The sequence below is a fragment of the Myiozetetes cayanensis genome, unplaced genomic scaffold, assembly GCF_022539395.1.
Source record: "Myiozetetes cayanensis isolate MyiCay16 unplaced genomic scaffold, myiCay2020 scf6-25, whole genome shotgun sequence".
Lineage (NCBI taxonomy): Eukaryota > Metazoa > Chordata > Aves > Passeriformes > Tyrannidae > Myiozetetes > Myiozetetes cayanensis.
The window spans coordinates 10327246-10343278 of record NW_026087853.1 but is presented as its reverse complement, the minus strand read 5'-3'; the positions used below and the strand labels follow the sequence as shown (position 1 = coordinate 10343278).

General features: G+C 37.5%; 1 protein-coding gene across 5 annotated transcripts in view; it reads left to right on the top strand.

The window, feature by feature from the left end:
* EML1 (EMAP like 1) overlaps window positions 1-16033 on the top strand; it is a 125352-nt gene that overhangs the window by 59503 nt on the left and 49816 nt on the right. For all 5 annotated transcript variants that reach the window (XM_050337274.1, XM_050337272.1, XM_050337273.1 and 2 more), the window contains exons 2-3: window positions 10065-10247; window positions 15261-15393. In XM_050337274.1, the coding sequence (XP_050193231.1) occupies window positions 10065-10247; window positions 15261-15393 (316 nt within the window). The remainder of the gene's footprint in view (window positions 1-10064; window positions 10248-15260; window positions 15394-16033) is intronic.

Sequence of the window (16033 nt, the reverse complement as noted above, 5' to 3'; positions counted from 1 at the left end):
AATCTTTACATACTTACAGACCACTAATCTGTGTTCAGGACTGCTTTTAAAAATGTACCTGCTTCAATTGTAAATAAAGATTGTACTGTGAAATGATGCCTTTAAAATATTAAATTAATTTAGTTCAAATGGCTATACTTGCCCTGCCTTGTGTCTGTGCACTTGAATACAAAAGTGTGACTTATGCAAGGTCCACTCACGTTCAGAGCTAAGAAAGCATAAGAGAACTTTTGTCCTCAATCTGAGTGGTCATATTGGCCTTAAAGGTTTGTCTTTGCTGATAGGCTCCACCTTATCATGAAGGTTGAAGCTCAGATGCTTGATAATCACAGGGCTACAAGAGCCTTATCAGCCAGGCTTTCTGCAGGATTTGTTCACACTAGTCCTTCGGCACAGTGCTATTAGGAGATGGCTTTTGGAAAAGGGTTTGCTCTGCACAGCCTTCGCCCATCTAATCGCTCAGGTGAAAACTCATAGTTTCAAGAAGTACTGACTGACGCCAGAAGGAAATCAGTCCCAGAAAGTCCTTGAAGGAGAGGAACAGTCATGAGCCAGGCTCTGCTTGGACCTTGGCCTGAGGCTTGTTCCCAGCCAAGGGCAGAGCAGACATCTGCTGGCTCTCTCCCTTTTACTGAGCGCTCTCTGTAGCCTTGGGGAGATACAATATTGCATTTGTTGATCAAAGCGTATTTGTAAACTTTTTTCACCCACGGTGAAAGCTATGAAATAGTTTCTCTCTGTCTCCTTCTCCACAAAAGCCTGAATTTCTTTCAAATATAGGAACGTGCATTTGTAGCATTACCAGATGCTGTGGAGGATGGATCAAGCCTTGGAGTACAACTTGTTTGCTCTCACAGGGCGGCAGGACCACACTGGCACAGTGTGCTGGGGATGGCATCGCAGCTGGGTGAAATGTGTGACAATGCTGTGCACCCCGTTGTGGTAAAAATAGGAATATGATCTCATGCTAGGGAACCCAGCTGAAAAGAATGCAAATTGTCTTCACTTAGAGGAGTTGCATTTGAAACCAAATAATTTTTCAGTTTATGTATGTTTCTCTGTTTCCTGAAATAAACCTGAACTCATTTTTTTATTTAAGGATAGCAAATAAAGGGATTTTTATTCCTTCTCCTGAATAGACTTAAAGCAGTCATTTTCCTGGTTATTACCAGAACATCTAACACTGTCAAATAGGGTATCTCTGGTTGTGTTTGAGTCCTTGGCAAGAGTAGTTTCTTTTTTCTGCATTAATATCAGTAAAGATTTTTTACTGGAAAGTGGGGAACACGTGATGGGAAAATTGTAAAATAAAAAAATATGTTACTATTTTTTATATATATGTGTCTGAATTAAATGAAAGGAAGACTTAACCCTAATTGAAGATGAGAATGGACAATATGGGAGAAATTCCAGTCTGATATGGGCATCCTGTATACTGTTTTACCTCTTCCATCTGAGCAAGGCTGTCACTAGTTAATTCAAGTACTTCTCACAAGCTCTAGATTAACTGTCAGTAGTGAAAAAATTGTACATGTACTGTGGGAGACAATACTGAACAAGACAGGTTTTAAAAGAAGACTTAAAATAGTTTTCCAAATTTGAAATAATTTTTCCTTTAAATATTTAGGTTGTGATTTGTCTTTGTGTCAACCTGTAATGAAGTCTAATATTATGCTGCATTAATTTCTAAAACTAAAATATTCATGAGATACAAAGTTCTGAAGGAAAGTCAGACCAGTGCTGGAAGTAAAACCATTAGCTGAGAGCAAGTAACCAGAGTTTGCAGAAGTGATAAATCTGCTTTAGACATCAACAACCCCTTCTGCAGGTGCAGGAGGAATGTTTTGTTCTTTTTGTATTATGTCCCTTAGTTTGAGTCTACAGAAAACAATTAATAAAGCTGATAAGCTTCTAAGAAAGGTAAATGCAGAATATTTGGGAGTGGTTTTTATCTTACAAAGAAATGCCATTGATTAGAGGCTGAGACTTTCCAATTCTTATTTCTCAGAGGATACACTTATGAAATAAGACAAAACATTTCAAATTGGTAACTATGGACTATTTGCTGTTGATGCAGCCTTAGTTTATGAAATCTTTAATTTCTTAAATGAAAAAGTGTTTTACTGGCTTGTGTATTTCTGAAGTTTAATACTGTTTTCAATTTGTTTTTGAAGAAACATATACAATATGATTACACATTTCATTAAAATGCAGATTGTAGAAAAATATAGGTAAAAAGTTAATGATCCAAATAAATTTGAGTATAATTTTCATTTTAATATTGAATATGGAAATTAGGAAAATGACAAAATGTACGCTGACCTAAGTGGTTTCTTAAGTGTTTATATAGTGATGTCTGTAATGTAACATAAAGGCTACATTTAACTGCAGATCAGCTACTGGCTGATATACCTCATAGTTTCTTGCTAGTGTGAATCAACTTTTGTCTAGGATGTGGATTAAAACACATTTAGGAGAAGCAAATCTTGCATCTAAGTTGGTTCTTTTTGTCTAACAGTGCTAAATGAAAGCAGGGGTCTTTTTACCTTACATCATGTAAGCTCTTGTAGGATGACTTGAGCATTGAGGCATAGCTGTGACATGGAGATGAGAGCCACTGTAGATGTTCTCCCATATTCCACAGCCTATTTTCCTTCTCTTATTCTTAAGGGTGTGATACAGGCACATCCTCAGCACATCACTGAGAACAGAAGATGGTAAAATACACCCAGCTATTCTGCCCTGATGCCTCTATTACCCTACTAGGTCCTTTATTTACAAGTTTGTGTTAGCTGTATCTTCAGCTTCTTAACTCCAGGCAGATCCCATGCAGTCACTTTTTTCAAATTACTATCCTTGCATTAATATTATGCTACAGAAGGTCATCTTTAATCCCCTGGTTTCTGTTCACAATGCTGGTTTTTGGGCGTTATTTTAATGGCATGGGCTGATTCCAACGTAATGTGGAGGAATTATAACTGGTTAAAACATTTTCTGTTGATTTCTGTATCCAACAGATCCAGCACAGTAACTCTGAACTGTAAAGCATTTACACTGATAGACCTCTTCTGGGGAACATTCCTCTAATTTATTGATGTTTCAAAAATTCCTTCCATCTTCCTCTTAAGCACTATTGTGGAAGATAATTTTTAACTGGTTAATTTCCAAGTAGAAGCTCATCTACCATCTGCTTGGGAAAAAGGAAGTAAGCTAGTAAGCTGGGAGCAATAGGTCAACAGCTACAGGCAGGTCAAGGGCACATGCTTATAATTTTGCTGCAGTGATTCCTGACTAATTAGCCACAAGGAACTTTCTGAGAATTTTGTGTTAAGATCGTTTCCTTCTCTCCCATTTTGTTAATGAATGCGGTGCACCCAGCTGTGAGGCTCTGAGTGATGATTGCTATTATGGATTTATCCTTTCAAATTCTGCCTCTAATTTTAGGAAATTATGTTCCCTGTTCTTAAGTTTCTAATGGTAAAACTGTAAAAGGACAAGTTATTCCTCAGTGCATGTTGGGAAATACAGTAATAAGATGTTATAAATACTAGACTATAATAGCTATCTGTATTAGAGGAGGGAATATACTGCTCACAAAAGTAACCATCTGTAGTCCGTATTAGTAGATGAACAAATATTTGTATTATTAATTTTTAATTAGAATGGTTTAGAAGTGGTTTGTTCGCAAAAGATGATGCTTTACATTACTGTTAATGTGGTTCCCAATGCAGTCCAGAGTAGGGCAGTGGGTAGATGTGTGGGTAAGAATTGTCTCCTTCCCATTTCCTCCTACACATACATACCTTGTGAGGACATGGAAAAACTAATCTGTCTGTTCAGATTACTTAACGTGAGATGTACCTGATTGTACCCAACTAGGGCATCTCCTTGCATTGCTAATTGCTCTTAAGAGCATGCATTAGAATATGGAATGAACTGAAAAGTTGTCCTACCTGTTCAGAAATGGTATGTTTATATAGATCAGATGTAATTTCTTTTTCCTTGTAATCAAAACTTTCCAAATAAAAAAGCATATATGGAGCTTGACCTTTTATCCTATTATATGTCCTTTTATAGCAAAACACAGTTAAGAAGATTAGACATTCAGCTGACAACCAGTTTTGATTTCGAGAACTTCAGGTAAAGCAACGGTATCTAGAGTTTTATCTGTAGTTAAAATAATCTGTCTTTTTTGTTCCCCCCCCCCAAACCACACAAAATAACAAGATTAAATAGGATAACATTATTTTGGGCTTTAAATCCACTTGCTTCTCACAGTGGAAGGCTCTAATCTGGTCAAAACAGAGCCTAGCAGTCTAGTCCAGCATGTACCAAGACTTTATGATAAGCTGTTGCCCATATGTGTTGTCATTGTCCCCAAGAGACAAGCCTGGAGGGCTGCTGCTGTGTTTCAGGTACGGTACAATGTTTTGCATTAGAAAAGTGAACGGAGGAAAGATACTTAGTCTGTGAAATACTGTCAACACTAATCTTTTAAACAAAGCAGCTTGGCGTGGCCGTTGTCAAAGGGAACTAAACCTGCTGTTTTATTTTCCCATTGTTCTCTTGTACAGAGGGTCTTCTGGTCTCCAAACGACGGACCGCTGCCAGTATGCCACAGATATCACTACAAGGAGAATACTTGGTATTTTCCAGATCTTGAATTGAAGCCTGGCAGCAATGTTGTGGCTGCATTCCCCTGTTTCTGTGCCACAGTGAACTGCTTGTGTTCATTTTGTGAGAAGTTGGATGGCTGTCTCTCTTCCCTGTTCTCCTTTTTCTCTCTGTTGGTGTCAACTCAGACACACTGGATCTATCAAATTACTTGTCTGTCTGACTTCTGTGCCCCAGACTCAAAGATGCATGAAATGAACAAAAAAGGGAGGGCAGGATTTTGAAGACATAGGAGATGCCTGCCACAGAGGGATGTTTTTCTGCACTCTTAGAGTTTCAAGCTAAACATGCAGCCTCAAGAGAGGTGAAGCAGAGAGGCCGTTTGAAAGTTGGTGGTAATGTGACTCTGGGGGAGCTTGAAGTTTAAGTTTCTCAATTACTTGCATGAGGTCTCAGGGATGATGAGGGAAGAAGAAGGGGGAGCTGCCAAATGTGTGCTGAGCAACCTGTGCCACATCTGACAGTTTTGCAGTTAGTGGACTCAGAAAACCATGGTCTTTATGGGTAGAAAAATGTTTCTGGAAGTGTAGCATCTTTGATGTTCTGAATTGCTTGCTAGTATATTGGGTCAAATTCAGTCTATAGGTCTCCCTGTATTAATTCATCTGCAAGATTGTACGGTTTTGTTTACTTAGTTTTAAAGCCATTTTAACATGGCTTTCTTAACAGCTACTGTGTTCTACCATAGAGTTTGCTGTGTGCTGGGGGTAGAGAATTCCTTTCTGTCCATGTGTATCTTTCATAAGGCTCTAGTAGTGGCCCTGAAGTTTCATAGCAATTTCCAAGGAATGTAAATACTTGTACTGACCCATTTCAGGAGAAGTGCAGAACGTGACATACTTACTGATATCTCTCAGTGACAGAAAGTATTCCTACTGGTTGAGCTCAAGTCAGGCTTGCTGGCACAATCTATATCTTTATACTAGAAGAAGAGCTTCTCTATGTGTGGGTGATGCTGCCTTTTCACTGCCATGTTTTCCATCATCTTTTGCCAAAGACCACTGCTGGAATTTGCTATCCTCAGAAGGCTTCCGTTTTCTTTCCTGATATCCTGCAGAGTGTCTAAATACAAGGACAACTCTGCAAATACTTTGAGATGCTGCTTTTAAAATGTATTATAAAAGTGTCTAGCAACCGCAGTTGCAAACAAGTTTGGAAGGACTGGGTTATAATTTTATCCTGTTAATTGGTGCTCCAAAGAGGCCATGTAGATTGAATAAACTCAAGTTTGTTTGATAGTCCTTTGAGAATTGGTACCTAACGTTTCCACTGCACAGTCCACTGCCATGGTCTGAGCTGAACAAAGCCTCAGAATTAATGTCTGCATAATTCAAAGGTGGAATATGTTTAATGAAGTACTTCTTTTGGGGGGGGGGAGGGTTGGAGCTGAGGGAAATGGCAAGTCTATTTAATTATTTCCTACACCATTAAGGTACAGTCCATATTTAGGTTTTTCAGAAGGTAAAAAATATATAAAATAGTATGCATTTTAATAGGCTTCCTTCTAACTAATAGTGTAAGTACATAATTTTTCTTTAGCCTACATACAATGAAATAGTATTGAAATCATTCTTGTAAACAGCATACATGTCCTGTTGTTGGCTTTGCTTCAGCTGTTTCTTCACATTTGGCTAAGCTCAAGTAATAAATTGCTGAAAAACTGGAGTACACTCTGGAAGCAGATTAATCATCTGACTCAGTATTGTCTTTTAGTTTGCCACGAGAAATCTTTCCAATCTATGAGATCATGGATTAGCTGGTTGGAAAATTTAAAGAGGGGCATGTAGTACATTCCCTTTTTTTGCTGCATTCCCTTTGAAACCTGCAGAATCTCAGCAAAGCAAAACTGACAAATGACTCTTCCTTCCAAGTTTTACCACAAATATGTATTACCATGAAAATTCAGGCATCTGAATTGATACCTCCTCGTTTTATCTAATTTTGGACGTTGTAGGTGGCATTTATCTCACAAGGTGTAGATTTACTCGCTGTCTGCGGCAGTGGGGCTGGGATCTCTAAGGTCCCTTCCAACACAAACCATTCCATAATTTGCATGTTTGATACTTATGATTTAGACTTGCTTTAAAATCCATGAAAAGAAATGAATGCTTGTACAAAGTGACTCACTGCAGATTTCTTAAAACATGTTGCATAAGCTTTGCTGTAAAGTCCTTTTTCTTCCCACTGATAAAAAGAGGTAATGATAAATTCTGTTGATGCTACCCATGTAGGTGATACAATGGCTTTTCTGCCTGTCCATGGACAAGGGGTGGCAGTGACTGATAAGCAGATCTAACACTTAAAGACAACTTGTTTGGATTTGTAATCTCCTTCATTTGCCTTTCCAAATTGCATTACAAATGTGTGCTGAAATATTCCTTGCAAGTGTCCTTTGCAGTGAGGATGAGTGGTACACTGCAGATTAGGCTAACAATACTGTTCTTGCTTGTGTGGGCAGAATGGGTGACGTCTGTTGTGACATTCTTGTTTTGTTAGTTTGTAGCATTAATTATTTTTTTCTCTTCTGATACCATACCACTTGGCTTATTTGGCTGTGTTGAAGTTGCAACTTTATTGCTCAACATACTGGGATACAATGATCTCAATGGCAAGAACATTCCATCCTCCACTTGCATAACAAACAGGTTATGCTTATTTTATAATTGAACTTTGCATTCTTCAGAAAACACAGTTTTATTGTATTCTCTGTCTCTTTTCTAGCTTACTTGTATATGCATGCAAAGAGGAGGCAAAGTGAAGTATTATTGGACTGGAAGAAATCTTGTCTTCAGTTGCAATCTTCCTGAAAGTTATTACAAATTTTATTCTTTTCTGCATCATTGGTAGGGACCTGCATCCAGTTGGATAACCCCCATAAAAACCAAACAAGCTGTAGGTTACAGAAAAGGATGAGGGTTATGTTACAAAGCACCTGGAAGAGTGATGGTAGTGGAAGGCAGAGACATGCTGAGAGCAGAAGAGGGTTTGCTGGTGCCTATTGGTCAGCGAGGGTGCGAGGGGAAGAGTCACAGTGGCAGCTGGGAGAAGGGGGAAGAGGGGAGAGAGCTGGACATCTTAATAGTTATTAGTGGGAGTGATTTCTTAGAGGGCTGTAAATAAACCAGTGCCACTGATTTAACGCTTGAAGATTTATGTCTGTACAAAATTACTGTTTCTACACACTTAAAAATTACTGAAATTGATACTTTAGTGAGGATGTTTTCTTTTGTAACAAGGGCTAGAATCGTTTTAACACTGACTGATTTTCCCCTGGATTTCCTTCTCTGCCCTGATTTACAGATTTGGCTCTTTCTTGTTGGCTGAATTCAGAGGAAAACTATGCCTGATCGTATTGAATTAGGCAGAATGGCTGAAGTTTGAATTTGGCTTGTATTGGTTAAATCAAGTTTTTGATTTGGTTGCCTATTGTCCAGTATGCTAATCCGTGTTATTTCCAGCTGAGTTAAAGTGTAAAGTCATTAGAGCAGCGTGGGGCTTTTGTTTGTATGAGGAAAGGTTAAGTTCTGCAGGCAGCTCTTACTGCTGCCAGCACTGCTGCTAATCTGAGTTTGGGGACTAATTACCTGTAACAGCTGCAGGACAGAGTCCTGTGCTGAGCAAAAGTCTGATTAGGGCAAAGTTTGGAAAGCTTTGTCATGGAGAAAGTTTTTCAACATTTTTCAGTAACTTGAGTTCTGATTTAGTTAATTCAGAACCAGATACTTACCTTGCCATTATGTTCAACCTAATAATATCCTAGTGCTGACATTTTAAATAAGTCCTGAAGATCCTATAACAGAATTAACAATCAAAATTTAAACTGTGTTAGCCTGTGGCTATTTATGGACTGTCAATATCATTATATTGTTTCTGAGTTGTTTTTAATTCAGCTTTTGGAAACCACAAATAGCTGTTGGGGGTGTGAAGGGTAAGGAAGCCAAAACTCAGCTGATTAACAGATGTCAAAAACAATCTGTATTGGGGTGGTTTGGAGATTAGTAGATTGTTAAAAAAAAAAAAATTAATGCAATGTTTCCCTAGAGCCTTATGATTTAAAGTATGTTGGATATGCTTTTAAATGTACTCAGACACCGTTGTTTTCCCTTTGAAACACTTACTTTGTTTTAGAATTGATCAGGAGTTATTATACACAAACCGTTTAGTTTTATGCCTTTTTACAAAATAAGTGGAAAACTCTGGTTTGCAATGGAGGACAAATAAGGACATAAGAAATGAAAACAAGTACCAGCTTCTTCACAAAGAGAGCTCAGCTTTAACAGAAGAAATCCATGCTGCAGACTTGCATTAGGAATGAGGGAGAGGTCAATTATGATTGCAGATAGTAGCATAAATATCCATTTTTTCTAGAGTATAATTTATCAAGTCATCAGTTGAAAACTGTAATCCGTGACAGACATTACTGAAGGTGATCCAGGAAGTTAGTACCCAACTTGTTTTTAGGTTTCAAAGCCACCTAGTTAAATAAAAGTTTGCAGTTCTCTTTAAAAGCTGCACTTTTTTTTCCTCTAATTGGTACTGAGTTAGACATCTTTGGTGTTCCTTTTGTCTTCCTTTCTTCTTATTTTTCCTAACTTAATATTGTAAGAAATTACAGTGTTTCTATGTGATAGAAACTGCAGTGGAACAAATGTGCTCATTTAGGAAAAATATTCTTATTACTAGTTTTGAGTGGAAAGAACATGCAGTCCTCATCAGGGAGTTGCAGGCTTGAAGCTTCTATGGGTTATTTCCAAATAATGGGTGCATTCATTGTATGCAAAGTAATTACCCTTTTAAGAATTTGCAGGCTTAGAGTACAATTACTGAGTAATTCTGAATTTATTTAGGTTTTTATTTCAGTCAGAGGGAATGTTCTCAAACCTGGTGGTATAATCTAGGAGTCAGCAGATGGGGTTAGTATCCATTCTCCAGTCTGTGGATGATGACTTGAAAAAGGGTAAGCTTACATATGTATAATGTATCTCTATCACATATATGAGAAGGAAAAATCTGGGAGGGTATGTAGCATATCAGAAAATGTAGTTCTCTACCTGAATACCTGGCAGTGTCAGAATGTTGTGTTGAGCAGAACAGTGAAGGACGATGATTGATCACTGCAGTTCAGACATGTAGATAATTGGCAGTGGGGCCCAATTAACAAGTGACCCTGAAGCCAATCTTGTCATCACATCTGACTTAAGTGCTCATCTTTTTTATTTGGTTATTTATTTTTATTCCATCTCTTCCTTTTGGTCACTTGAAAACTTTCTTCCTCAAGAGGTCATTAGGTCTGAGAAAAGCCTTCTTTTTACCTGCAGCCAGTTATGGAAGGTACTCCCTGATGGCTGTACATTATTGACAATGCATTTTTTTTCTGCTGTTTTGCTCAGATGACAGTGCCTCTGCTGCAAGCAGTATGGAGGTAACAGATCGCATTGCCTCTCTGGAGCAGCGTGTCCAGATGCAGGAAGATGACATCCAGCTGCTCAAATCTGCCCTTGCTGATGTGGTCCGACGCTTGAATATTACAGAGGAACAGCAGGCCATGCAGAACAAGAAAGGACCTACCAAAGGTTTGCATTTCAAATAGATGTAAAATAGGTAGTGCAATTCAATGAGTGTTTAGTGTGTATTAAAATAGGTTATTCTTTACATCTTGAAATACTCAAAATCAACAAACCAGACTCTAAATAAAACATATTTGAAATATGACCTATTAAAGAGAACACATAAAAATCCAAATGGTTAAATCTGTGATCTTCTACAGTTTACATGAACCAGCAAAGCATTTGCATGTTCTTAGTGCTTAATCCACAATCTACATTTAACCATTGCTACCACTTCTTTACTTTTGATCAAGATTAGTTTATAAACTCTTTAGGGAGTGCATTGTTTTCTGTGATTGAAACTCCTAATAGGTTGGGGTTTTTTTAATCCAAAAAATTAATTAAACTTAAGTAAAATAGGATTAAAATTAAATTGAAAATGTCTTAAGTTTCTTTTAATGGTGTGGACATAAGGCAGCTCTAAGCCAGCACAGAGGTGATGTGACTGAGGAGATGGTGCAACACTAAGTGCTCAGCTATGGAGGAAAGGTAGAGCTGTGGTTGGTGCCTGACCATGTTCCAGAGCAGCAGATCCAGAGCCAGCAAGATGCCAGGTGTGACAGAATGTTGTGCTGTGTCACATGTAACACACTGCGCTCTCTCATGGTTCCTGCTCTGCAGGAGCAGGTTTGTCAGTGCACGGATCAGAAAAGCTGGACTTGAACATCCAGCACTTTGCAGTTATAAAGGCTGGGTAAAACCCAACCAGTGTGATGTACCGTAGTCTGTGAGGCCACAAAGGCCTGGGAGACTGCCTATGTTGAGCTTAGCAGAAATGCACAAGGTATTTTTGAGAGGTCTTAGGATGAAGAATAGTAGAAAGTAAGTAAGACTGGCTTCACAGGCTCTCTCTTGTCTAAGTTAAGAAATTGTTTCTTTTGGGGTCCTGATATTTATTAATATAAGACAAAACCTTAATTTGCATCAGAAGTATGTTATGTAATTATGGATTAGTACTTTTCTCAGCTGGAAGTTAGGACTTCCTTTCATCTCAGTTATGTATTTGTGACTTCGCAACAGTCATCTTTCAAATTCAGTTTTGGCATTGATTTAACAGACTAGGTGGGGAACCACTTAATTAATTTACTGAACTGAGATGTCATGTTTGTCACAAACTTTTGTGTCAGGAGATGAGGAAAGGTGAAAGGGACATAATTACAGAGCCAAATTATTAGTTGGTTTTATGTCATGCTAGTTGTCAGACAGAGTATGCAGTAAATATCTGTTATCTTGTTTTTGTGTTCTCTTCCCTTTCTGTTGTAATCTCCTCATTTTGTCTTTTATTGAAAAAAATTAAATATCAGATAAGTTAAGTGTTACTAAACATAGCCTCCACTGTGATAAAATGTTTCATCAAATCTGGTTGTACAAGGGATTAAGAGGGTTCATCTGCCTGTAAAATAGATATTATCTGATATGTGGAGGAAATAAAGTCTAGTAATTATTACCGAGTTGTAACCAAATCTGTTCTTCTTGCCTGCTGGCTTTACTTAGCCAAATACAGACCAGATTTTCATGGATTCTGTGAGCAGAGATGAACTCTAAATCAGGAGAAGCTTTCTTGGTCATGGCAGATCGTTAGAGCCATAGTTCAACATACATTGAAGAAAAGCTGCTTATAAGCCTTTCCCTCTGCCTTCTATGGCTGGTTTTGTGGGTCTTTTGTTTGTTTGTGGGATTTTTTTTTTTTTTAATCATATATATGACATTACTGCTTCTTACCATGTGTGTGTAATTACAGTATAAGAAGTTTTGCTGTAATGGTGAGAATGGAGGACTACAAATGTTAATTGCTCTTCCATTGCAAATTACCAAAATGAGTCCTGGTACTTGCCAACTAAACCCCCCCTTAATTTCTGGAAATAATTACTATTGTGACAGTTTATGTAAAGAGCTTTAATTTTTCTGTACATCAGTTCTATCAGTGTAGTCAACCTTATTAAACATGAATTATAAACATGAGAGAGAATCTGAAGTATTCTGATCACTTCTTTCTCCCAGCTGTTTTGTCAAATATGACGGATTTTACATGATGGCCTATCTTTCCTATAGTAGGCACAACTACTTTATAAAAAATTATATGCAATTACTTAGCATAAGTATTTTAGTTTGGAATAGCATTACAGAGACTCCTGATGGAGACTTTTAGGAGAGGGGTTTGCTTAGGCAAAGCAAGAGCTAGGGTGGTGGCTTCTCATGCTTTACCACTTGGGCTGCATGGACTGGAGCTGTTTACTTTACTTTTATCATTTAATGACTAATTCCGTGTTTTGAATTTTAAAAAGTGGAATAAGATCTCGAATTGTCACAGAATTCTTGTCCATGCAAACTGGGGTTGGAACTGTACTGTCAGCTGCTCTTTTCATTTGATCCATAGATGAAGTAGCTCAGGATTAAAAGTGTGTGTGTGTTTGGGAATATCTGTGCCTTTGGAAAAACAAGATCCCCATTGTATTGTTTAAAGTCTGGAACAAGAAGCTTCATGGCACAAATTACTTTGTTTTTCTGAGTACTTTAGATTTAAACTTGATTTAAAGATTTCAACTTTCAGACTTTGAAATCTATAATAGAAAAATGTTGAGCTTCTTGTCAGTCTTGGTGGGTATTTTTGTTCTAGATTTGAGCTAAGCAGCTTAAAAGCAGTGTACATCATGGAAAGGGAGTGGCTTACCTTGTCCATTTGTGGAGTTCCTTCACTAATGGTGTTTTGAGCTTTTGTTTAGGGTTTGTTTTTTTTTTTTTCCCCTTCCTTATTTAATTCAACTACTTGGTGGAGTTCAGTATGGCTTCCTGCCTTTGTTTTACCTTTGTGTTTGTTGTTCTTTCCTTTTGCAATTATTGGTTTGTTTGTAAACTTAACAGCCCTATTAATCCGTAGATCAGAGTATGATTAAAAAAGCTGCTGCTGAGGCTGATAAACTTGTCAGTCCTGCTACCCCAGGTAAGATCTTGAAGCACCAGAACTTCAAAATAAGCACTACTGACAAACCAATCACAACAATGTGTTTGAGTTACTGACTTCTAACAGCAATGGCATGTTTGGGGCTGTGTGACTTGGATACCAGTTACCACTGGTGTGAACTAGGTGTCGTAAATAAAACTAAATAGCCCCAGAGTACACAGAGGATTAATTGAATAATGCATAGTTTTTCTGAGTGCTATATAAGAGTTTCATGGATGTTGCTTTGTACAATAGATGACCTCTAGTTCCAGGAGTGTGGATTGTGGGTCAGTGCTGGATTTGAAGCAAACTCTCTGTTAAAGGTTGTAGGTTTATTCCTGGCTGCTGCTAGTTTTGATTTCATAAGGTTAAGAGAGCAGGCATACTCTAGCTGGTTTTTGATAGACCTTTTTTTTTTATATATATAACTATAAAGAAGGAAAATATTTTAATCATTTATTTATGTAACGTTAATTGCTGTTCTAGTTTGTCATCTCAAAGCCTCATTAAAGTTTTTTGAGCTACAGAAAGTTTACCAGGAAACAAGTCCACAACTGCTTAACTGTAGCTACCTGTGATTCTGTAGCATGCAGCAGATTCAGTTTTATACATAGAGATTAATTACTGCAGTGCAGCAATTAGTCAGGAGATAAGCAGCAGAGCATCCAGCACAAGACTGTAAAAAGTATTGAACTTGAAAAAATGAATAATGTAGAAGTAAATGGAATTATCATATCTGAATCCCTCCATAAAAAAAAATAAATAGAGCCATGAGAAGCCAAGTAAATTTTAGACAGAATTAATCTGTTAAAACAGATCATGAAAGTCAGGGCTGGAAGGCATCCTCAGTGAATGTGGAGGAAATTTTATTCTTTTTTTATGTCTGTTGATTTGTTTTCCTGTAATCCTTCACTCTTCTAAGCCAAATAAGCCTCATTCCTTTGGTATTTCCATATAGGTTGTTTTCTGAATTTCTCTCCTCTGAACAAATAAATAATGAATACATAATGAGTAAGTGTGTATTCTAACAAAATTTCTAGAGGCGATTTGTCTTGAAAGTTGCATTCCCTAGTAGATCGTGTTTATTGACCTAATCTTCTCGAGGCACAGGCTTTCACAACTATCTTTTGTTCAGTATATGAAAACTTCAGGTGAACAAGTCAATAAATGTTTGCTGTCAGTGCTACAGTAAGATGATACAATGTAACCTAGAACTGTATACAATTGGTACTGTTTCAGTTTAGCGTTTTAGATATCTTATCCTTGGCGTTCTTTTTTCAAAGAACATTTTATAGGTATTCTCTGTGCCATCCTCTCCAAGTTCAGGTAAATTTTATCTTATGTTCCTAAGGTAGTGTTTGAATGCAAAGGCTTCTGACATCATTACAAAGCAGGCTTGTAATACAGAGTCCTGTCAAATTTCAAATGATTCAAGCTTTTTTTCCCTGCTGTAGAGAGAGCACTAGTTATGTGTGTGTCTGTGTTTTGGGGCTATGATCCACAATAGTTTCCATGTTTGTACTTACTGCTTGCAGTTTTAAACACTGTTTTGGAACTAACTTTTACTCGAATGGAACTTTTCTGTTATTTTAATATTAATTACAGCTATGACATGTATATCTTAGCCAACATTTGATCAGAAAAACGTAGGTAGAAAGTGCTGGCTTATTAACTCCACTGTTCTGTTGATTTCAATTGCGTTTTCTGAATAAAGGGTACAATTCCTTTCTGTCAAACATAAGCCCACATTCTTTGAAAGAACACCCTTTTCTGGGGAATAGGGATTTCTTAATACATAATTTGCTTGTGGAAAACCTTCAGGAGTACTGAGGAGTGAAGAGCAGGAGTTTCTAGGATGACAGCTTGCCTTCATTTCTAGCACTTGTCTGGACACTATCCAGACTTTTGTTGTTTGGAGAGAGCAGGATTGTTTTTGGTGGCAACAACTGCTTTTGTGCTTACCAGTAAACTCCTTGATCTAGGAGCTTACTTATACATACATACACTTTATATACATAAAACTTATGCTTGTTTTACAGCAAGACCACTGGTACAAACCCTGCCTTTAAGGACTACAGTTAATAATGGAACTGTGTTACCAAAGAAACCAAGTGGCTCTTTACCTTCTCCATCAGGAACCAGAAAGGAGACTGTACCACCGGCAGCAAAAAGGTAGGCATCTATGAGAAACCTTATAACCACAGAAAATATGGGATAGCTCCTCCTTTGACCTTCTAGATACGTAGTTTTTCTTACTTTCAAACCAGCAGTCTAAGTATTTGGTTCAGAAAGAAAAGGAGATGGATTTCATTCTAAGAGTGTTTGAATTTGTTCATTCTAATTACAACTAAGGTTTCTACTATGAGTACTGAAAGAATGCACAAAGCTTGGTCTTACTGGTTTGTGTTGTTTTCTTGCTAGTAGAGTCTAGCATAAAGAGAATAAAGGATTTTGACTGTGCTGTTGCCCAACATGATGTGAAAAGTAGTGCAAGAATTCTTTTAGTAGCTAGTAGAAAATGCATAGTCTGGAGAGAAACTGGTCTATCATTACAAATCAGTACGTTACCTTTGGTGGTTTTCTCTCACTAAGAAAATTATCCTAGAAACTGCATGTGCAGTGTTAGAAGCATCTTGTGGAGGAGGAAAATTCTATACCTAGCACATATGTATGCAAATGAAAACATCCATCTTTAGATATCTTTCCATTAGCATGTATTTAAGTCCTTTTAAAATTTACTACTTTGTCTCAATTTGCTTTGTGTGTAGTTGTTTTTAAGTAGGCTAAATGTTTTATACATCTAGGTTATAAG